This window comes from Solea solea, chromosome 20 (assembly GCF_958295425.1).
Source record: "Solea solea chromosome 20, fSolSol10.1, whole genome shotgun sequence".
NCBI classification, from domain to species: Eukaryota; Metazoa; Chordata; class Actinopteri; order Pleuronectiformes; family Soleidae; genus Solea; species Solea solea.
Genome location: NC_081153.1, coordinates 17,542,187 through 17,567,846, shown reverse-complemented (window position 1 = coordinate 17,567,846; position 25,660 = coordinate 17,542,187). Strand labels below are relative to the sequence as shown.

Here is a 25,660-nt window from a genome sequence, read left to right as displayed (position 1 = left end):
AAGGGCATGGTTAAAATAAATCATGCGACCTCCAAGAGATCAGGACACTTTAAGTAGGTCAAAGGTTTATGAGAGATTAAGTTGTGGATCAGTAATAACAGCACAGGTATGTAATCTGGAGTTCTCACACCCATCGAGCTGCTGATACACCCTTAAAACGCACACGCAGTCACACGAATGCAAGCACGGACGCGCACAATCTCCAACTTTAGTGCTTAAACCGATCTATCTATTACAACACCCTAAATCCTTTTATCTTTTACTTTACACCACGCCCCTCCATCTTGTACTTATCCTTCTTTTCATATCTTTTTACTCCTCTCTCTAATCTTGCCCTGATCTCTGCTGCTGGTGAATGATGGCATTTAAAAAAAAAAACCAAACACATGCCCTCAGTGTGCTGGTAATACTTTTCCTCAATTTTTTTTTTCAATTGACAGCTGAGTGTGTCTCCTGCATGTTCGAAAATGTCTGCTAGCCCTGAGGCCAAACAACAGACAGCACATTGTAAAATGCAAAACTACATGGACGTCACAGAGTATATTAACAGAGGGCCAACTAACTGTTCCCCTCCATCTACCTTTGGGCAATCCCCTTTGTAGTCAAACATTTATCTCTGGTTCTACCTGAACCATTAAAGGCTACTTATGTTAGAATCAAATGCAACAAACCACAAATCTGGCACCGATTCAGAAACTTGAAGACATGCAAACGCTTGACAGTGTTTATCCTCCGGGACTGATTTACACTGAAAATATCACAGCTATTTGGCAGCTGACCTGAGAATTTCTGACATCAGATATTCTCACCGCTACAGTCGACTCATGTTGAGTGAGAAGTAGAAGTCGAAAAAACCCGCGCCCAGATCTGTGCACAAACGGAGATGCCTCGGTTTGATAAGAAAATTGGTCATATTTGAACACAAAGCTATGTGTGCCCTGTTTCTCGAAATGCGCATTATATTCTTTGGCAATAAAAAGCTAAATTCCAGTTAACCAGTAATTAAGCAAACTACGTGTCAACACACGTACGCAACAAAGATTTTTCAACAGTTTTGTCCACGTTCACCTGAGACTTGGAGAAGCTAAACTGGACAAGAGGAAATGCAAGTTCCTCCTCTCTTCACTGGCAAAGTTGTTTTATGTTATCTTTCCATCTGGTAGATTTGAAAATCTGCATGATTTTGTGTTGGCACTGACGATAAGTAAACTCAATGAATAAGAGTCTTTGGCTTCACCGAAAAAGAGGAGGAGACGAACAGACAGGCGGAGAGAGAGAGAGAGAGAGAGATGCACACAAGCAATTGAGACGGACAGCTCGAAAGAGAAGCGATGGAGGGACAGAAAGAGGATGAGATGCGAATTCATTGCCTTAAAAGCAGCTCTGAGTCAAACAGTATGATAAGAATCAGACTGCACATGCACACACACACACACACACACACACAGACACACAGACACACACACAGACACACACACACACACATGATCCATGAATCTTGCTTTGAACGTCTTTGGACAGATAAGCAGATAAGAAGTGTTCAATTACTGTTCCATTATGGTGTGTGTGTGTGTGTGTGTTACCTCTTAAGAACATTTTCTGGCATAACCACTGACCTTTTCAGGACCAGTAGCCCTCATGGAGACCAAAACCTGGCCTTAACAAGGCAGAATCTCATTTCTGAGGAACTGGTCAAATTTAGGGCTAAGATTTGAATTGTGTTTAAGGTTAAAGTTAGGATTAGCATTGACGGGTTATGGTTAAGGTTAGGAATATGGATTTGTTGAGGCTGTCAGTGCAGTGTCCTAAGAAGAATAGTTGCAAAAACCTGTGTGTGTGTGTGTGTGTGTGTGTGTGTGTGTCATTGACAGAGAAAGTTGGTGTGAAACAGGAGCAGGGATGAGATTCTTTCCACCTATGTGTCATTTCCTCTCTCTCTCTCTCTCTGTCTGTCTGTCTCTCAGTGCCTACCCCTTTCTCCTCTCACACCATAATTTCACTGTAAGAGGACTTTCTAACACTCTCTCCAAACGCTCATTCACAGCACATCTCCCTGAAGTGTTGAATTCAACTATAGGAAAAACAGATTAGAGCTGTCAAGTCAGCAACAAGTATATTGTTGATTTCGAGCCATCTGACAATGTGTCACAGGCTGATCACTGGGTAAGGATGGAGAGGAGTCCCGTGTGAGGGATACTCCACCAGTCTCTGTAGTAGAGCCATCTGATCTCTGGCTGGCGTAAGAGGAAGATCAAATGTCGGGGTCAGCTCTGAGCAGCACTTCTGGAGCCCTGTGGGACTCAGTGACACACTCCCAGTTGTGTGAGAGGCTGAATCCTAAACCTTAAACCCAGTCCTTTGAAATGACGACAGGCCGCAAGATAAATCTCGGCAGGATAATTCACAGATTCACTGTACAAACAATTACTCCCTGTTAATTCCTGAAAGTTTATTCTGGTCACACTACATGTCTGTTCTTTGTGTTGCAGACTTCTGCCTTTACACACGTCACGAAGATTCAGTTTAACATTCGACAAAGAACTAATATAAGAATGAGCATCATTTAAATGACCAGAAATGAAGCATAAATCCTAGGTCAGATATGCAGCATAGCATTACTCTAAATTGCAGTCTTTGTGATTTGCTTATTGCATTATTTCAAACTGTGAATTTGACTATCGGTCTGCAATAATTTGGCGAGCCTCTAAAATTGTGTCTTTGAAGAGTTAATTTGACAACTGCCAATCAAGCACTGATAAAAGGACTTTGTTGGACAGCCGCAAAACTCATTAGTAACTAAAACATTGGGCTGAAAATGTGGTAGTGTGAACTACGCCTTAGATGTCAGAAAATTCCATGAGTTTCATTTAGTTTGTTTCAAAACCCAAATAAATCTTTTTTGGGCAGAAGAAGTCCAGTTAGTAAGAAGCAGGTACCGTTCCTGTCCTTTTCTGTTCACACGGACAAAGAGGGAGGAGCCACTGGTCCCAGGGGTGTTTTTTTCCACATTGGAAATTTGTCGATCAAGATAGGGCAGTGCTCAAGCACATATACAATCAGTTTGAGGGCAGGGTGGCAAAGTGACTAAAGGCAAAAGCATCCTTTAGCAACAAGGCCAGGCTATCTGCTCTTGTATGTGAAAGGATCCGCCCTCTTTAAGCGTCCTTGAGCAAGACATCAAACCCCGAGCAGTCCCATGGGTCCCACTCAGGTTGGTGAGATGAAAAGAGACAGTTCTCTACAGGGGATCAGTCCGGTATCACACACACACACACACACACAAAATCACCAAAGTTCCATGCCTCACCTTACCACAAAACACTCTGGTGGCAAATTATCTGCCTCCCCCTCCTGTCTATGTGGCACTCTTTTCTCTTAACTGCCGTCCTCTTTCTCTGTCTCTCTCTCTCCTCCTGTCCTATTATGGACATAGCAACAGTGTTACTGTCAGGACAGAAAAAAGAAAGAAGGTTTGATTCACCGTCTGTCCTCGTCTGAATGTGTGTGTCTGTGTGTTAGATAGCAGATAAGAGCCATATATAAACAGCACTTGAAAGCAGAAATGTAAATGTTTGGAAGTCCCTGCAGAACACAGACCATATCAAGATACCAGAGAGAGCAAAAGAGAGGGAGAGACAGAGATTATAGCAGAGTTCACACCAGGAGAACTCACATCCTGCTGCAGTCAAAGCAGAATCCAGCCGTCAATACGGCTTAGAGGAATTTAGCATCTCACAGATATACATCCAAAATCCTTAATGTGCTGCTGAGTTTAAAAAGAATGCAGTATGGGTTTTCTTTAAGAAGGCTGACCAGTTGGATGAATGAGACACCTGCTTACTTCTGTGGCTTCAGAGCTTCCTGTTAACAGCCCCAGTAAGCTTTCAGGTACAGCTCCATACTCACAAGTTCTGCCAGTATTTGACCTTGTCTCCTTTATCCCAACAGCGGTGTTGATGTTTTTTGCATTAGCTTTAGTTGAAGAGCCATTTCAGAGAGAGACGATTCGTATGAAACAACAGGCATATGTTGATGTCAACTTTACAAAGTCGTAAGAACGCATCATGAATCAGAGCTGACAGGTTTCTTGTGCCGGTGTCGGTGCATGCAGATTTTGTGCGTCTGTGGCTTTGTACGTGTCTCTGACTGAGCATTTGTGTGTACAACCCTGCATGAGCGTGTTTGTAAGCACATCCTTCCAACTGTGTATACTGTATATACTGTAAATGCTGACTTGAGTGCATGTAAGTGGGTTGACGGTTGCACAAGTATCTGCTTTTGCATGTGTGTGTGCGTGCGTGCGCGTATGTGTGAGTTAGTGATTGTTAGCAGAAGCTCGTTAACCCCAGAAGTCATTACCACATCCCTGAGGTTTAAGCCAATTAGACAAAATAAACGACGAGCGAAAAACAAAACAGCCAAACGAAAACAAGAAGAGAGAAGAAAATGATTACTGACGGAGAAAAAAATAAATACATTATTTTCACCATTTTGAGAGCAGTGCCAATGTAAATTTAAGACACCGCTGGGCCAGTGACGGAGAAATGGAAAGACACCACTGCAGTAATGGTCTGCAGTGGTTTTCTAGACTTGATGACTATACAAAGCTGCTTTACACTACAGTTTTGCCATTCACCCATTCACACCCATTCACCCACTCCATTCGTTAAGGGTCTTGCTCAAGGACACATCGGCATGTAGACTAGCGGAGCCACTGAGCCATGAAATACGACTCGCTCTACCACTAAGCTACTGTCGCCCGGAGAACAATGCATTCAAGTAAAAGCTGAGAAAAATAAATTAAAAAATACCAATACAGTGGACACTCGCATGGTCACTGGTCTGATGTTGTGTGTGTGTGTGTGTGTGATAATGTGGTGATATTTGACATCACTGCTCTTTTTTTACATTATTTCTTCACAAGACATTTTTGTTTTTACAGCTTCACTCCAGGTCCAGGCAGACCAGACCGTACACACACACACACTCATACACACAAATACACATTCCCCACTCACTCACACACTCACACACACACACACTACAGATATACCTATAGGCACAAGCCCCTAAAGGGGCCTTTTTCCACATTGGACCATATGGTGCAGAAAGGCGCACGGAAACAATTCTCTAAAAACAACACACTCTGCACTTAGAAACCTGTCACACACACACACACACACGTTTAAATCTGCTGAATGAATTGCTCCCTTGTTCAGCTGTGCACTAATGGTGAGGAACCTGCCATGATGATTATACAGAGAGAGAGCAAGAGAGAGAGAGAGAGCAAGAGAGAGAGTTGAGCATTATATGGCACTTATACATTAAAGAGGTTACAGTTATTTTGCCAATCTAAATGTAGGTTTTCAGCTTTATAATCCAACAGGGACAGTTGATAAATCTGCTCTTTCAAACAGCCGAGGCAGATGTTTGTGAAAAGCTGGAAGCTCCGCAGAACCAAAGAATGAAATTTGACCAGTTCTGCTGGCTGATTACTTATTGGACTTGTTTGGCTTTAGACAAAGGGTCCATCAGAAGTTAACACTTGGCTGCTGCTCACAATGCTCCAGAGTGTTAAGGTGAAATATTTATGCTGATGACATAGCATGGAATTTGTAACTGATTTAACAAACTACCAGAGGGGAAATTGATCTTTACTCAGCGATCTGCACCGACTGACTAATCGCATGACAAAGATAGAAGAGGATATTAATTGGATGGTAGAAATCTATCTTGTCTACAGGATAAACCATTACTGAGGTTGATTTGGAGCCTCATGCAAAACAAATTTAGTGAGAGTGCTTTGCCGAGCCTCAGGGTGGATCGCTGTCACCTCCACTTGAAATTTTGAGTAACGGCAAGCACCAGTGTCGGAAGAAGTGACCTGACAGAGAAGTTTTAAAGTCAGAATTCACAGCGTGACAACATAAACAGCAGCAGTCCTCAGTAAGAACCAGATGCCAAACCTAAGCAGATTTAAGCTAAACAACGCACAGACACCTCCTTATTAAGGCATCATAACATTGTTAGCATTTCCATCACTACAATGTACTGCCAATGCTTTGGAAGTATTTAGCAATAATGCTCGGGAAAAAAACAACCTTTTTATTTAACTTTATTTTCTTTAAGAGTAGTTTACTGAAAGAATATTTTAACAACTCTTTTCTTCTCATGTCATCAAAGACCCAGCAGGTCCCCGATACATTTAACAATATGGAACTTTTCATGTTCCATTACTGACAATTGGCCCTGAAAAGATTCAGGAGTCAATTCCGACAGTTTGTTATTCCAGTCAAACATATCCGACGGACTCAAAGCAGCTGGAGACAAAAACATTTGATTTTCCAGTTTGACTTACTCAGCGGTGATTCATTAGAACCAAAGAAGTGACTTCTGTGAGACGTGATGCAGCAAAGAGAACAGCGATGACTCTTTCGCTGAAGAAAGCTTCCTTTTATACCGACCAGCAAGAAAGCACATAACATAATGTACACACTATTAAATTTTATATTTTGAAGAAGTGTCCCCTGAACATATAAAGTGGCTTACCTAACAGTAAAGTAAGAATGACCTTTCAGCTTTCATTGACGTACTAATTAATGTGGTGGCGGATGCATCACTATGATCGCATTAGCAGCTACTGCATGAAGATGGGATTAGATAATGCATATCTATTCTATCTATGTATATTGAATGATGTTATGACACAGAGTTAAATATGCATAGTTTGACATCGTGCACAGTAGAAAACACATTCATGAATCCATGCATAGAGGATGAACTCATTAATGAATAAAAACTTTACTTTTTCACAGACATAATTACTTGTGTGTTTCTACAATCATAAACGTGAAAATAAATGTGTAATAAAATGTGAGTATACACAAAAAATGAAAGCATAGGAAACCAGTCCAGATTAAACAGGCCCTCATAACTGCCTCAAATGTGACCGAATTGTTTTTCTATATATGCAGGAATCCTGTCAAACAGTTCAGAATGAGGTGCACAAACTAGTACAAGTGGATGAAAAGACATGGCCACAATTTACACGGTCGAGAAACTAGGCAAGGTGAAGAGTAACCACATGCATATTAATCTGGATTAGACATTTTCTCCATTAAAATTCGATACTTTGGTCATGTCACACAGCACGTTGCTGGATTTTTACACAAACAACATACAGTATGTTCACAGAAACATCCAGTCAACATCTCCATGGTTGCTGTTGGTTATGTTTTTGGTTTTTTTTCCCCCGTTCAACACACGATGACAATTTTTGTGCCCACATTGTTCCACACACCCGCACTCCCTCTGCCCTTGCACTGCCAACACAGCCAAGCAGCACAGCAGTCTACTGTGAAACCCACTGAGAGTATGGTGACTGATTCGGTTGAATGTTGGGCACCTGGAACTGAAAAACAACCAGTTGGAACTATCTGTCAGCTCCCAGCTACTGTGTTTTTATTGTTCTCGTGAGCTGGTCTGCTGCTGCCAGGAACGCTGCCTTTGGCTGGTTGCGCTGGATTCTCGCTGCTGCTGCATCACTGTTAGCCACTAACCTGTCAGCTCCCAGCAGCTCTGTCTTTATCATCTTAGTCGCCCGTGCTTCTGCTGCAGATCTGGCAGCAACACTATCAGCAGCAGCCTGCGCTCCCGGGTTTCTCCGGTGCGTCTCTGACAACCCAATACGACATGTTATAAAATGTGAGGTAACCCATAAAATTCACTGTTTACATCTACTTGTAAGTTGGCCGGTCTCAGCCCAACTCTTCCAATGATGTCAGGATGTATATAAATGAAGGGTGAAAGTTGCTTTTGTTGGCTGCAGCGATGCAGAGGGTATCCATGTGTACTTCCAGTAAATGCTGCTCTCCACTGACTAATACGTAGTAGGAAGAAGAAAAAAAAGTATATATCAGCAAAACATGCTTTAAAGCGGTGAAAAAAAACATCACAGTACAACTTTTTGTCAATACAGGCAGCCACATTCAAGCTGACAGAGCAGTAATTCCTGCACCTCAGACAAGGCTTTTTTTTTCTTCTTCCAAACATACCAGGAGCAGCACACAGCTGTATAGTTCACCAGCATATGGATTGAATAAATCCAGTCTGCACAGAGCTTGTTAACACTTGTTCACTTTGCTACAGCACACAGTTGTAGCCAAATTTGAAAAAAAGAAAGCACACCCACATCTGCACACACCCAGACACACACATGCAAGCCGCTTTGCACAAACACAAACAGGTAACCCTTCACACAAGTGAACATGGCTTGTGAATGGGTGCAGCACAAGTGATTGTGGGAGCAAGTAGCGACACATATGCACGTCTAATGGTTTGGAAAAGTAACACAAATATGCACACACAGAAAGTCTGAATAAGTAGCGTGTGTGTTCGTAATTAACAAAGACTGTGTGTGTGTGTCTATGAGCATGGAGCGTTCCTCCGCGGTGTAATAACAGTGAAAAAGTGAAACACTATTCGGGGTCTGGTCTCCCTCTAGCTCTGTGGTCACTTGCTAACCTAATCTGATTAATGGATTTCAACCCTGTTACTGCTGCAAACACAGAAACAGACAGAGAGGAAGATGGATTGGTAGAAGCTTTGGAAACTAGGTTGGGCTCAGTGCCCCCCCCCCCCATTTTGCCTAGTTAATGTTCTTAATCTGATTAATGGGTTTTATCCCCCTGAATGGACTGGACAATAAAAAAAAAACAAAAAAACCCTGAAAACCAGCAGTGGAAAATGAACACGCCGAGCTGCCAACAAATGCCAATGCAATTTGGCTCTGTAAAGCTGGAAAAGTACACAGACAGGTGGATGGAAGAGTGGAATGATTTCCAGGGGTGTCACAGTCCAAATAAAACTGGATTTCTACTTCATGCTGCCACGATAGCAGGGTCAAATACACTATACTGTTTAGGATTAATGCACAATTTCATGTTTCCTGCACTTTCTCAGATGAAGTTATTGTTTATTTCCCCCCCCAAATCATATTTATATTCTTCTACACTCTTCTACGCTTTTTACGGTTTTCTTTCTGAATTTTGGTAAGAGTAATTTGCCTGCATGTGTGTTGATATGTCAAAGCACTCAAAAACGTATGATATTTATGAGGGATAATAACTAGGTAGTGTGACATTGTACTTACTGCTTATGACCACAGAGTAAATCATGAGTCAAGCCTGGACAAGTGGGTGGAGTGTCAGTGCTTTGTCCACAGACACTTTGAGACATGTCTGCCTCTTACATGGCAGCTATAGGAACAAGGCTGCAAACCTGGGTCACTTGGTCGCGGATCATTTTAAAACCAAGGCAGCAAATGGAATTCACCAAGGATTCACGAGAGGCTCCGGTGTGTTTGGATCAAAAATAATGAGTCACGTAAAAAGCCAATTCAATTGCCAACTATTTTGATAATCGACTATCGTCAAAAAATAAAAACAAGCTCTGTGATTTCAGCTTCTAAATTGTAAATATGTTCTGGTTTCTTTGCTCCCCTGTGACGGTAAACTCAACATCATTGGTTTGTGGACAAAACAAGACATTTAAGGATGTTGACATTTTGATAATTGGGAAACAGACATTTTTTTCACCATATTCTGACATTTTGTGGTCCAAACAACTAATGAATTAATTGAGAAAATGACAGACGGATGTATTGATTATGAAAAGAATTCTAAATTAAAAAACAGCTAACAGAAATACCAAACTATGGCCACGGTAGGGTTCATTAAAATACCCAAGTTAACTCCTCCAAACTGAATAAAAAGTTGATTATGATTAAGAACATTCTAAATTATATTCTGAAACAATTAAGAAAAAGACTGGAGAAAAGAATCTGTTGGATCTGTTGGTGCAATTATTTTTAAAGATTTGTGGAAAAGAGCTTAAATATTTTAAAAAACCGAATAATTTATTCTCTGATTTTAGGTCTTTAAAAACATGACGTCGATTACTGGAAAAAAGTCCTTAGTTTCCATAACAGCAAGTGAAACCATGTTTCTCAATGTTTGCATAATAAATGAGCCCCAAAAAGATATGAACAGTAGTTTGGGTTTTGGGGTTATAGCTACTGTTTGCATGGGCATGTAAATGCATGTGTGTGTGTGTGTGTGTGTGTATGAGAGTGAGAGACAGTGTGAAAACTAAGTGATACATCCTGTTGCTTGTAAGTTATAAAGTTATGAGAAGATGAGATCAGCTCACACACACAATGAGATACAGGCTGACACACTTTCAGCAACTAGGTCGACAGGTAGCTTCCATGTGAACGCTCGTTTTCTATTGCACCGGGTTATACTGTGACCTTTGGTGTACAAGTGTGTGAGAAAGCCTCAGGGTGACACACACACACACACACACACACAGATGACAAGGACGGAAAGAGATCGACTGACACACAGGGACTCAGCAGAACTCAATTTATGTTTTGATAATGCGTGTGTTTTTGTGTTTTTGTGCTTATGTAGTAGTATGAACTTGCTTGTGGGCCTGCATGAATTGTCCCTGTTTAAGGTTCTTAAGTTTGAAAGACAAAAAAAAAAGAAAAATCTAGCAAATCTGACATGTATGACCACATCAAAGATGGCATAATGTCACACACACACACGTACATATGCATATATGTATGCATAAACAGTTAAGGGGCATTGCAAACATGTGAAGACGCAGCTGGACGTGCAGACGCTCAGACGAAAACACAGACCACAGCTAAAAGCATCAAGCGGCTCAAAGCGATCCGCCCTGTCGAAGAACATTACCAAGCAAAGCCACCACACCACATCATGAAAAACATACACCAACACGCAAACACACACACAAATGCACACACACACTCCACTGTGCAAAAGACCTCGTAGGTATGCAGTCACTGCCTTATACTAAGGCTTGCTTATCATTTATCTATATGCAAACCTCACTTTTAATATATTTTTGAATAAACACAAACTTTAAGTTAACAAATCTTAACCCTGTTGACAAAGTTACACTCAAAACACTATATTTTCCCTACTTTGAAAACTTGCCTACCCAATATTAAGTATTTCACCTTCAGTGAATAAAATTAAGCACCATTTATTGGTGAAGTTGCATGTTGCAGCTGAATATCCCTCACCTAATCTTTCCCTTCCAACTTCAGTCAAAACTCAAAAGATTGTCCATTGTCGTCTGTTGTACAAAAATGGTGGTGCCCCTATAGAGCTGATATAAATATAAAAGACTCATTTTCAGGGTAATGACAAACAGCGATTCATACAATCAGGTGATGGTGCACTTTTAAATGAAGTATAATTATTTTATCTTCAATTTTCTGCTGAATAAAAATAACTTCACCTCCATTTTAGACACTGGAACATCATAGACAGTGTTCACCATTTGTACTGAACTGTTGTCAAAGCAAGAATGGGACAAAACTCCATGTGTGAGACATAAAAAGGACAGAGTGCTCTTCAGTATGTGTGGGGACACAAGTGCAGTGGGACAATATAAAATAAAATAAATATAAACACGTTTAAAATAGTGCCAATCCAGCAAATATAGTGCATTACATTATACACCACTATATTTTAAAACACAAACTCAACTGCTTACTTTTCTGAGAAAAAAAAAAAAAAAAATGCAAATACAAAACCCGACTTTACATCTCTTACACGAGTGCAAAGTAAATGCATTTCCATATAGACTCAATAAAACGACTCCACAAACAGAACATAGATAAAACACTGCTGTAATTAAAGTAGCCTCCACCACAAAACCACCGCAGCTTTGTGTGCACCACGTACACGAAAAACCTCAACTGTATTCCTGTCGTACAATAATCTGCATATGTGTGAGCACACTTTCATGAATGAGTTAATGTGTGCTGCAACAGAAACAAAAAAAAAGGGGGTTTCATTTGAACACGCAGACGCTGTGTTCATTATAGATGGTCACAAAAACATCATCAAACAAGTGCTCGTCTGTGTAACCCTGTTAAAACATATCACTTTTACTTTCACTGCAGTGGTGAAGTGAAATCTCAAAAAGTACATTTGCAGTATTTGAAAGGCCAAATCAAAACAGTCGTGTTCAAGTTTTGAGAAACAGCTGGGAACACTTACTTTCATATTTTCCCTCTAAGTACATGTAATCTCACTCAGCCGATTAAACAACTGACCAGGTTGCTTCCACAACCCTCCACTGTGAATAAGGAACTAATTGAGCTCTGCTAATGAGGTTCCACTGGGCCAGGGTGCGGCAAGAGTGGGCATGATGGAGGAGCAGGTGATGTTTGGCCAAGACTCAGTTTACGACATCATGTCACACACAATGTACACACACACACACACACACACGAGAGACTCTATGGAAAACCTTGCACGTAAAGCGGCTTAATCTGAAGACCACAGAATACGGGCAGCATTTCGAGGCAGCGCACACTCACTTCCTCCAGCAACAGGGATGACTAAGAGCAGTTTTTCATAATACTAACAGAGGACGGTGCTCTGCATAGATGCCATTACATCAACAGTCATTCTGTCTCTGAGAAACTACCCCTCATTGAACATGTACCATGTACATCTACCAAGACCCAGAAACTGTTCGGGATTTCAGAGGAACACCTTTTCTTTCATTTTCTTTCTTTAGAAATGATGCACGTTTGATTTTGATTATGACGTTGAACTATGTGATGCAGTTGTAGAGAATGTTTATGCGGCAACAGGAAGAACTTAAAATGTGTACTCATGACAAATGATGATAATAAGGTATTTCTAAGGTGGATAATCAGGATATTAATATTATTAACCATCACAGTGAGTGATCACTTAGAATAAGAATGACATGAGATGGATTTAAAGATAGAATATATCCTACCTCTGCTGATCATCAGGTTATAAAAACATCATGGCTGACTCTGGGACTTGGCATTAGTTCTCTTGAAGCGTCTTGTTTCCACCCCGGGCTGCAGCGGTCTGTCCAGCAGCACGGTTCGGCTACTGGTGCTCCGTAACTCCACACTGCAACAGGAGGGAGAAACCGGGTGCCAGATACAAACTAAAATCCCTCCATTGCTCAATCAGGTCCACATAACTCCATGCACCACTTTTCAGCTTTGTTTAAGAGAATCTTAAAACTCCACGCAGCATCGGTTTCTTTGGGTCCACGGCTGTTGCTCGTCTTGTGCTTAACAGCTGGGTGATATTATAGTTTTGAGTCTGATCGGGCGCATGGCGGATCCGTGTAAGGCCCTTCTTTCTTTCTTTCTGTGCGGTTTTTTTCAGTTCAGGTTTCAGCTCTCATCGTCACGGTTGTCAGATTCCACCGTCACCTCGCCGACCTGGAAAGTGACAGAAAGACAAATAAAGTTAGAAACTAGCACCGTGTGCAACATTTACTGGAACATGTTTGACTTCAAACACTTTGTCCGTATTTAACAATTACAGGACACAATTTTATCCAGACGGTAGACGTCCAAAGTGACTGGCAGATCAAAGGTCCCCAATAAGCAAAAAAAAAAAGAAGGGGAAAAAAGAGTGCCCTCCTGAGACCATGCCGAGTCAAATTCTTTAATCGTACCAATTTTGTTTTTATCACCCGATCTGACAGCTGGCAAAGGCTTCCATGTGTGAAGATTATTCTAAGGCCCCGGGATGAAGTCAAATGACTGATAATGTATCTTCAAATACTTGTCAGCAGTTGACAAGGAAATTATCAACCTGCAGAGGTGAATTAGCAGTTTATTTCTTTCACATTTTTGCATGAAAAATCTTTAATATAAAACTGATGAAAGGAGTGCTTTCTAAAAAACTGTTTTCCCCAAACCATCTCAAAACTGCTCAGTGAGGAAGGCCATGCTCCAGGGAGCACAATTCAAAGCAAATACTTTTTTATAATAAGCATGTGAATGTGTGAGAAAGTTTGTTCTAGAAGCTGGCGCAGACTCGTGAACAATATCTATGAAGCCAACGTATTGGCAATGTACAGTCAGCTAAATATACTTTGCATAAAGCCGTCAGTACACTTTGCTGCCAGTACACTGGTGACAGAAAAGCCACTAATAAAAGCATAAGGAAATCATTTAAATTAGCAAACCGGTCTGTTTCAATCAGTGGCACTAGCACTAAAACTCTCTTCCTTCTGCCTCACTACAATTATTTTTCACTCCGTTCCAATATTGATCATTTTATAAGTGAGGACAAACCCATCATTGCTGTGCAATTTAAAGGTACCAATAAATATCGAATATCACGCTTCCAGTGGCTGGAACCATTGACAATTATATTGTCTTCATTTGGTAATTCTAGTGTTAAATGTCAGACTCTCCAGCTCTCAGTTCCCCCTTTTGTTGCCCCAACCACAAAGATTACTCCACCCTCTCCCTCTCTACCACCCTTTCTTCTTCTTCTTTCCATCCATCTTGCCTCTCTCTCTCTCTCTCCCTCTTACCGCAAATCTAAATCAGAGTCTGTATTTATACAAAGCCGGTTTCCTTAGGTCAGTCTGACTCGTGTGTGTAAGCGTGTAGGTGTGTGTGTTTGTGTGTGTGTGTGGATAATAGTCCAAATCCAAAGACTTCACACGTACACACATTCACAACTAGGTGCCGGGTCTATATTTGGAACATGTGTCTTGGTGGGTCAGAACGCCGCGGTTCTGTTTTCTTAAATGATAAAACAGCAGTTTCGCAACTTGCTTAGAATGTTTAATGTATGCAAAACAGCAAAAAAAAAAACATATCACATATATAGATTCACAGGAAGGGCTTTTCATACCCCCAGGGCACCTGTTCAGTGGTTTACCTGGACCTGACCACATCCTCGTGCAGTTCTAACTTTGTTTGGATAATGGACAGAAAATGAACACATGAGCCATTTGAGAACTTGAGTGCGTCATTATCTGAAAAGGGATAGCTGCTGTTTGAAAAGGGAAAAAAAGAGAGAGAGAGAGAGAGAATGCTGGCATGAGTTTTAAAACACATTATGACTCATTACTGACATTATGAGTCATTTTTTTTTAAGACTCTCCCATGTCAAACGCTGCTGTGTGTTCTTATGTTAAAAAACAGGTTTAAAAAAAGTGTCTGGTGATTTCCACGGCAGGGCGGTCACGTGTCTGTACTTGATTGATTATCAGTAAGTGAAAGATGTGAGATGAGAGCGTCCCGCGTTTCACTGCTCAGAATGAACACATAGTTGAATGATTAATTGCTTTAAAATGCTTCACACAGAGAGAGAGAAAGAGAGAAAGATTACGGCGATATAGTCTGATGTTTTCTCCAGGCTTTCAAATATCCTCACTGCATAATGACGCTGAGCACATACACACATGCTTCCGGTTATTACATGATTGACCACATAATAGCATTAGCTATTAGAGCTGAAAGTGAGTAGGAATGTTCTCTTTAGAGAAGAAAAAAAAGGAAAAAAGTGAAAGGCGACTTACTCATTAACTGTATTCACCAACGGGGAAAAGAAAAGGGGAGAACAACGTTTTCTTTTTTGTCAAAGAATGAATGTGGGTCTAAGAATTTTCCCTGTGGAACTCTGACTCAGTCGAGCTGCTGCTTATTCATTTACTCAATCACTGTCTTCCCTGCCAATCTGTTTTTCTCCTTATCCTCCTCCTTTCTTTCTTTCTCTATTCCTCCACCGTGCCACCGTGACTTATCTCACTCCCGACTATTTCTCTGCATATATCCAGTTTCTGCATCTCGTGTCCATCAACATTAAACTCTCCATCTTACATTTCCTCCCTCACTCGCCTCCACCTCTCTTCTTTCCCATCCATCCATCACAGACTTTTCTGTCATATTCATGGGCTTCTTCTGTCTGTTTTTCCAACTGTCAATCCCCCCCCCCACCACCACCACCACAGCCGCTGCCTTCTGCACACCGACCCCCCTCCGCGAATGCGTGTGGTCCAGTCCGACTATAGACCGTTACATTGTCCCAGACAGGTTGGACTGCGCCACTCGCCAGCAGACGTGGGGGTGGAGGAGGTGGGGTTGGAGAGCGGGGGTTCCTAGGGAATGTTTGTTTTTCTGTTTCCAATTTGGTCCAGCCCGAGGAACTCCACACTCCGCTCTGTCTCAAACACACCATTCATGACGGCCTGACGTACGTGATTACACACACACTACCCACTCACTCTCTCTCCCTCTCCCTCTCTCTCTCCCTCACTCGCACAACACACAATCACAGACATGTATACATGTAACCGTACATATGTTTAGCACTTAACCACAGACACACACATCCGGTACACGCGCACACTTACAACGCGAACTCCGCGCAGTCTTTTTTTTTTTTTTACCCTCTAATTTATCTGTGAATTCATCTTTTATTGTTTTCTGATATGTTATTGCTAATACTGTTTCAAATGACACGGTGGTAAAAGCTTATTATGCCCATTTCTCCCTTGTCTTTCAGTGAAAACATTGTCTTTGAAGGGCTGTTTTTTGATGTGTCTCGCTGCTGCTTTTTTTTTTTTTAGACATTGTTAGATGCAGTTGAGCTCCATGTTCCACCAATTAGATAACAGAGAGCACATTGTTTCATTTTCAACTCAACCGTACCATGTGAAACAGATTATACTGAATCACTTTTGTTGTTTGGATTGTGAAGTCGAAAAAAAATGCTGATGTTTGCATTTGCATTTAAAGCATTACCGTATCAATGCAAACAAAGGGAGCAGCTCAAAGATACGCAGATGTGAGAGCTTCTAGTGATGTTGCGCCGGTTTGGTTCCACATTCCATCACTTACGCATGGGACGGACCGGAAACCAAATTTTTATTTTATTTAGAAGCTTAAACTGAAAATGATGGGATTGTTGTATTGTTTTGATTGTTTGTATTCCGATGCGTGATATTAAAAACATTTAAGAAACACACAGAATCATAACATGAGCCGACAGATGCTATTTAGAGTTTTTTTTTTTACTGGTTTTAAAAAGATAAAAAATATTTAGGTTAGTTAATCACCTGCTGCATTCAGGCTTCAAGGTAGTAAAAAAGCTTGAGTACATACTTTGTTATTGCTTACAAAACAAACAACAATTCAAATAAATAACAGTTTATTATTGGTTGCAAATGTTTTGTTATTGTTTTGGATATTAAACATAGGAAGAGTAAATTGAAGCACAGCTGTGGTTGCCCTGAATATTCAGCCAGAAATGCTGAAGTAGGTTTCTCTTTATTTTTTTGTACTTGTTGACTCATCACTGCTGCAACATGGATTCAACATCAAATGCTGAATATGAGGCAAAAGAGCACTCAACTCAAACAGAACAGGAAGCAGAGATACTGCTGTTCCCCATTCCTCATTAAAATGTAATATTAAATTACCAGAAGCCTTCAAGAGGTTCCCAAAATGATCCGGGCACTGACGTTCCAATTTATTGATTTTTTTTTAACACTAGATTATTCTTTAATTACAACATTTGTTGATGTTGGTTAGCCGGGATTATGGGTATGAAAAAATAAAATGTGATCCTCTTCCCTTCTCGAGCTTCTAGTTGAGACACAGCTGACACTAAATGCTGATGTCCATGTCAAAACAGTGCACTGAGGACTGTCTCCACTTATGTCTCCTTTTGTACAATGACTCAGACGTCTCAGGTTAGTGTCAGCTGAGCAGAAGAAAGGTGTTTGTCACAAATAAAAAAAATAAACTGCAATAAATAGTTTTAAGTCAATTTGTTTATTACAATTTCCAAACGTCTCTTGGGTAGAAATTTACTGCTTTACCTTGACTTATTTTGCAAGATTAAAATATTTTTTGTGAAAACAAAAGACATTGACTTAATTTCTGAAAATTAGGAATTATATTTTTTACTTTCTTCTAAAACATGTATAAAAATAAAGACCTGAAAAATAAAGTAAGCAATTAACAAAATGATTACAATCTATTATCTTAAGTTGTCAAATCACCTACACTTAACAAGTGTTTGCATCCTTTAATAATGGTTCACAAACTTCACTCTCACTTTATACATTTTAAGATTTATCTAACTCATACCTAGTTGCTGTTTTGGCTTCTTCGTGTTGTTAACTTGCTTCACCTGTTTTAGATTTTGAGTTAACCGCTTCATGTGAGCAGCAGAAGAAACAATGAGCGACATGCTGACGAGACAAAAGGAAAAACTTCGTCTTCATCAACAAGTTTGCCATGAGGCAAGGCGACGTTATCGTAGCGCGATCACGAGAGTGATTTCACCCTCTGGTAAACATCAGGCAGCACCTTGATCAACCAGATCTTTAATGTCTTGAGGTTGAAGGCGCGGCCTGTTTGTTCATTACTGTAAGACACGCATGGAGCTTTGAAGTGCTGCTGTAAGACATAAGCACGTGCAACTCACTGACACACTGCCACCTCCCTGTAATAGATATTTTCCTCACAGTGGCTGAACACACTCTGTGGAAAAAGAGTCTAAAAATTAATTGAAAAAAAAAAAAAAAACACCATCTATTTTGATAATTAATTAATTAGTTAGAGAGAGTTTTTGTTTCTTAAATGTGAATATTTTCTTTGCCCCTCTATGACTACACTGGATATCTTTGATGGGGACTAAATGGCTAACAAAGTGATCGGAAACAGAACAGAACAGGACAGCTTAATCAATATTGAAAATAATTGTTAGTTGCAGCCCCCACACATCATTAAATCCCAACAATACAGGAAATTGTAGTAATTATTACAATCTGTTTGTAATTTGCATGTCCAAACAGTGTTTTTCTACGTAACGTTCAGTGAAATAAGCTGTTGACATTTTGGCAAGTAGAAATACATCTTAAAAAAACACTTAACACTTCGGAGTGCCGTCCGGAGGTAACCGCTAAATCTCAGCGAACTTCAGCAAACACTAAACGATAACGACGATAGGTAAACAGCTGTGGCCGGTAAAGGAGGAAAACTTACCGACCACAGTCAAGACAATATCCGCGTTAGCCTGTGGATGGTGTCTAAGTCCTGCCTTGATGTACGATAGTAGCAGGAAACCGGGAGAAGCATAAATCAACACGGGACTGTTGATTTTGACCTTGCTCTCCACAGCTAAGACTCCCATACATCAAAAATAATGGAGAACAAACTCTGCTTCAGTGCTAGTTGTAGGCGTAATGGAAGGAACTAGTAGCTGCATAAATCAACATGCTGATTGTTGACTCTTGCCTTGCTGTCTTTTCCCCCCAAAATACGGAAAACAAACTACTGCTCCGCCAGAAACCCGCGCGCACGCTCACACACACACACACATCCCTGTATGTGTGTCATGGATTGGTTCATCTCTGTCTGGGTAAGCTCAAACATTACGTCAGTCGGACACGCACGCACACCCACAGAGAGAAACGCACACACACGCACACACGCACACACACCTACACACCTACAACTCTGTCATGTACACACACACGCATGCCAACACACACACACGTTCCAGAGGAATCGCACGTTTTCCTTCGAGCGCCTGGCCCTACAGGGAAAAGAAATGTCTGGATGTGCGCACACGTACACACAGACACACCAGCGGAACATTTTTAACCCACAATGTTGACTTTATATTCCTTTCCAGAGCCTTTCTATCCACACAGCGGCCAAGTGAAGCAGCGTTTCCCTGTTGAACACTACCGGGAAGCGAGGACCGGGCGGTTCGGGGGCCTCCGTGATGTCAATGGAAGGCTGGACTCCATTCAAAAGAAGTGGAGTTTAATCAAAATTCAAAGCCAAATACCATCATACTATCACAGTGAGTCACTGTAATTTCTTTAATTCGGAATTTTCACAGTAATAAAAACACGCTTTAATATTCCTTAGTGTCACAAATCAAACATACTGGTAGTGCCCCGGAGCTTTTAAGCTTCCTTTGATTTGATTCTTTCATAAAGCGGCTTCTATAAAATCTTGAGACTGATGCCAAGGCATCGTGCACTTTTGCAGACTGTAGCAAGGAGCAGAAAGTGAAAGAAACGCCACAGAGCCTCGACATTTCATACATCATCTCTGGTGATCGTTTAGATTTTACAAACTTACATTTTAAAGCTTGCCTACCGGAGGATTAACAACTATGTTCAACTGTGAAATTGTACTTTTATTGCTGCTCCTGACGCACAGTTTTTCAGCCGAAGTTCATCAACATTTTATCCCACGTGACAGGTGCATGAGAAGTATATGAACATCACTGGCCGAGTCATTTTATATAGAGTTTGGTTTCACTGGTATTGAAAAGATTATTTTTGTAAATCTTCATTGATTGAGCGGCTCGTGTGAACAAAAACATGTTGAAATCAAATCTTTTATTTTTTTTCTATAGATTGTGGACCAACAAACAATTTCACACATTCCACTGATTGATGGTCTGCAGTGGCTTTAAACAACACTGTGGTCGCCCCAAACATTTTTGTTCCACTTTTTCAATCACGGGCGCTAAATCATCTAGTATTATCTGTCACTTCTCACTACAAATGCTGTTTTTCTTCACTCTCTTTTCTTTCCATGTATCCTCCTCTCCCATCTCCTCCATTTTCATCTGTAAAATTGAACACTGTCAAAGCTATTATTCAAAGTATTATTCAGAGGATACGGTTTCCATGCTCAGACCTTTTTCAGACACTTTGCTTCACAACCCCGCAGGTACAGTCTAACAAATGTAGCAGGCCCGTGGTGAAATACTACTGGAACATAACTAGGATATATTTGAAAAATAAGGCAAAAACCACTTTTATCTCATCCTTCTAGACATGAGCTACTTTAAGTGACTGGCATGATAAATCCAGAGTATCCTCCTGCATCACAGCTTGCCAAACTAATCCTTGACGTTTTTATTAGGTGAAAAACAAAAACATAGTTTATCTTATTTCACAACAGGTTTATCCTTCAAGGTTTTATTTAAATCTGCTTAAGATGAATAACGTATACGGGAGTGCAGGCTCCTTTTACACAAGCAAAAAAAGATGGGCACGTCCAAGCAACTGATAAAAGACCAACCGAAAGAGTCCCGGCACTAAACTGTCGCCGTCGCTCCCCGACTTGTCTTAAAGGAGAAAAGGAACGAAAGAGGCAGAGTGAGAGAGAGGCAGAGGGGTTCTCACGGCTAGGTGAAATCATCCTCCAAAGAAAAGGAGGAAGACAACTTGTGTGTGAAGCAGTTTAAAAGCCCAAAAGCCATGTTGCAGAACAAGCGCCATGCACCCCACTGTGCCATTCCAACCTCTGCGACACACACGCAAGCGCCCACACACACCCAAAGTAAATTTAACTGTCAGGCGGAACGTTTCTGACTATAGCAAGCGATTTTGTCCCTTCTCTCCCTCTCCAGTTTTTCTCCTCCCCCTTCTGTGTTTATGCAAATGAGTTCCTCATCCATCCCTCTGGTCATCAATCCTTCTTTCTTTACTTCCTTCCTGTCTGTGTTCCCTCTAATGTTTCCTCAGTGTTCTTTGTCAGGGTTTTTTTTTGTGATCTCTTACCATTTTGCTCATCTTTAGCTTGTTTCGCAAATGTTCCTAATACTTAACTTTTGTTCCAGCACCAGATCTCAACCCAGCCAGCCATCCATCCCCATCTCTTTCCCTTTGAGTACACCCCCCCCCCCCCCCCCCCCCACACTCTACAGACAAATTCTGACCACAGACACCCCCACTGACTCCCCCGTTCCTTATCTCCTCCCTCCTACCTCACCAGAAATGAGAAACTGTCCTTTCCACTACCCTCTTTTTCATCCATGCCTCCTTAACCTCTAAACCCCTCTACCCACACACACACACAGACACTTCTGACTGTGGGCCTCTGACACCCATCTTATCACCCCCCCTACCCAAATCCACCCCCCACAAAAGTCTCAAAGACCCCCAGATGTGTGCCCCCCCTTCATTTCCATTTCAAAAAAAGAGAGAGACACCTCCCTCCCTCCATCAGCCTTCTATCCATTCTCTCTCTACACATACACATACACACACACACACACACACACACACACACACACACACACACCAGACACTTTTAACATCCCAAAAATAAACGCACAAAACATGCTGATTGTGACAAATATCACTGATCTGGTCTTTAAAAGTTAAGTGCAATTTAAGACATCAATATCAACACTACCAGAAGAGTGATAGCGATATTTAAAAAAACAAAAAATACACTGCACTGACAGCAAAAATGATTTATCCATAAGAAGAACAAGAGACGTGGTTTATAAGATGTTGACAAATGCACTGCTGTGGTAAAATGATAGTTTAGAACATAAAGGACTTGATTGTTGTTGAAATGATTCATTGATGAATTATAATTTTACTTTGAGATTCCTGAAAGAAAATGGTCTCAATTCTTAAATATATATATATAAAAAATGTGAGGAGAACTTGGCCCCAGGTTTATTAATCCATATAAGGATTTGAAATAAACAACTTGTGAAGGCTGGGAATCACGTGAGACATAGACTGGGCCTGCAACAAAATATTGTTAATTGATCTGCAAGTTATATCCTGGATTAACTCACTCATTTTTTTATCTGTATGTATACGTATATATGTATATACATATATATATATATACATACATATATGTATATATATATATATATATATACACACACATATATATATACACACATATATATATACATACATATATATATATATATACACATATATATACATATATATATATACACACACATATATATGTATATATATGTATATATACATATATATATATATATACACACACACACACACACACACACACACACACACACATACTGTGAATGGAAACGTAGTGACTGATACACAGCCACAGAGACAAACCCCATCACTGAGATAAATCAGAAAAACGAAAAAAAACTTCTACCCACGTTTGTGGCTTTCTACTCTAAGTCAACCGTTTTCGTTTCACGTCAAAAGGATTTCCAGCATCACATATGATACGCACATTACACTGGAACAAGATGCTACACCTGTAGAAATGCTGTGTAAGAGGAAATTACCTGCTGTAAGAAGATGATTCCCTGCTTCTCTTTACAGCTAATGTGGTTTGAAGTGGAGCCCCCGAGGGCATCAGTTCAAACTGTCTGCAGGTTGCAACCTCTGAAGCCCACGGCTGCTACTGTGGGATTATCAGTATCAGTCAGCACAGTCCCACCTTGCAGGCGACAGGTGGGACAGTTTTAGCTGTTATCGAACTGAATTTCACTGGTTCTTTTCCGATTTGGGCATAAAGGTCAAGCAGACAGAAGTTGGGGCATCATATCATCCCTCTGCTTTCTTTCTGCAGTCTTGCTTTTATGAAGCAGGCCGTCCAGGGTTGCATGAATAAAATAACACAACAAGCCCTTCTGGCCATTCATCAATTACAGTGACTAAATCCCAGCATAATCATAATTCTGATGTTTTTTCAACAGTCCACACAGCCAGAGGCACAAAAAAAATCTGCAGAGGCTATTTGCTTTAAAAAAAAAAAAGGTGGGGGGGGGGTTGTGCATGTTAGTCGTTTAAATCATACTTTTAATTTGACGGGACGCCATAAAAAGTCTGCCCCTTATTATACACACTCACAAACACACAGACGAAGGCGCACACTGACAGACACACGCATGCATGCACACAGAGTGAGGACAAAGACTACTTTGAAAAGTTACTCAGCCACCAGATGTTTTAGCCAGATCCCAGACTACAATACTAATTGGGCTGTGTGTGTGTGTGTGCACATGCATGTAGCAGAGGGGGAGTAAGTGCAATTTTTTTTAAAAAGAAGTTAAGATGAGAGTCTTTTTGCAGCATGTATATATACTGCATCAGAAATTAGTCTAATTGTTTTACTAATTCACACTTTTGTCGTGCATGCAGACAGACTGACAATTTTCACAAATACATTGTTAAAACACATCAGAAGTGACAGGGTTACCATTACAAGCACATAAGTAATCACACACATCCATCAAATATTAGTATTAGTTTGTGATAATGCTCGATGACTGCAAGACACGCACGGTGGGGAAAAGACACAACACCTTAACAGAAGAAGCCGAACACAAACCTCGGAGGAAACATCATTGTCTCCGAGAAAGAAACAATAGCAAACAAATGTCAGTGGGTATTTACACTTGAAATCCGAGATAATTGCAATCTCTGAGCAAGTAGGTGGGGTATTTTGACAGTGGTTATACTATGATCAAACACAAGTGACGCCAACTGTCTCTTCCATTTTGCTTTACAGTGAAAATGAGAGAAAAGAGATTTTGGAGATAAAGAAACAGAAGGAGGGAGCGAGACACTTATAGAGAAAAGGGCAAAAAGCGAAAGCTACGCCTTTGTCAGCCTTGAAATCTGACTGTGAGTGTGTATGTGTGCAAGTGTGCAGGTTCTTGGTTTGACTAAACAGACTCAACAGTTTACCTTCACTTCAGAAATAAACAATTCCATGAGTCAATTCAGTCAAAAACAAAAGCAGCCAACTGAGACTGACAGATAACTACTGGTAGACTTTTACAATAACTGATCTATCAAAAATGCTCGCCTGTCTGGAAATGAATGTTCCTCAAACTCTGTAATACTGAAAGCTTCACCATGAGAAGGCGTATTTCTGATTTATTTGAGAGATGAACACGGATGCCACAATAATGCATCTCAACACATCTGAAAGCTGATGTTATCAGAAATTATTCGAACCCTTATCTGTTGCAGATATTATGACGCGTTATTGAGGTTGAATTATTTTCTGCCTCAAAACAACAGGTGGAAGTGTTGGCTCAAATGTAAACAAATGACATTCTTTCTGTTCGGAAACATTGACAGTGTACTCACTTTAGCGAGGTACAACTTTTACCCTTGTGGCTTTCCTTGATAGAAAAAAAAAGCTGCCAGTTCTACTTGAGAAAGCATGCAGTTGTTGAGGAGAATGCCTCAGCACTCTCTCCCATCTACAGCCTTTCCAGCCTCAACCAAGAGAAGATTACAACATAAATCACAAATCCATGCCACTTATGCCACTGTCACAATTCTACGTGGCTAATTTTTCCCGCTGTTTGTCTGCCGGGTGTTGTGTGAAAGCTGTAAGAAATTACGCACAGAGTCTCCCTCGTGGGAACACTTGAGCTCAGGATACAAGTGGACTCACAACGCCACAAGTTTAAATCCTTTATTTACAGCTTTAAGTCAAGTCGTGATCACTCTCTCTGTGATCCTACCGTCTCTGCAGCACCACAGAAATACTGTAGAATAATATGTAAACCAAAGTGTGAGTACACACTGGCTTTTGAATGCATATAAACCCACACATATGCATTACATGTACTTTTTCCCCCCTGTCATTTTAAGATATTTTACACAGTAAAGAAAAACAAGCTCTGATTCTTGGACAGTGGCTGTAAACAAAATAAACGATTTAAACGGCAAAACAAACAAACTCCAGCTAAAGGACCATACGCTGATAACTGAACAAGGTCCTGATATGACAGCTGGAAATATTTAGGTTCACTCCACTGATCACAATTATAAAACAGCATTGCTAAGGGGAAAACCAATATTGGAGCTCATTCAAATTCATTATGCAAGAATTAAAACTTTAAAAAGGGCAATTGCGACATTAATTCTGCTTTAATGCTTTTTGTGCTGCAGGTTTTTGGCTCAGTATATACTGTCATGAGGTATTGTAATGGGGACTTAAGCTTTTAATGCAGAGACA

At 40.6% G+C, this 25,660-nt stretch overlaps 1 protein-coding gene across 4 annotated transcripts in view; it reads right to left on the bottom strand.

Annotated features, from left to right (window-relative positions):
- The window catches only part of trps1 (trichorhinophalangeal syndrome I), a 108,462-nt gene that overhangs the window by 76,593 nt on the left and 6,209 nt on the right, over nucleotides 1-25,660 (bottom strand). For all 4 annotated transcript variants that reach the window (XM_058618869.1, XM_058618871.1, XM_058618868.1 and 1 more), the window contains exon 2: nucleotides 12,856-13,318. In XM_058618869.1, the coding sequence (XP_058474852.1) occupies nucleotides 12,856-12,868 (13 nt within the window). In that variant the 5' untranslated portion in view covers nucleotides 12,869-13,318. The remainder of the gene's footprint in view (nucleotides 1-12,855; nucleotides 13,319-25,660) is intronic.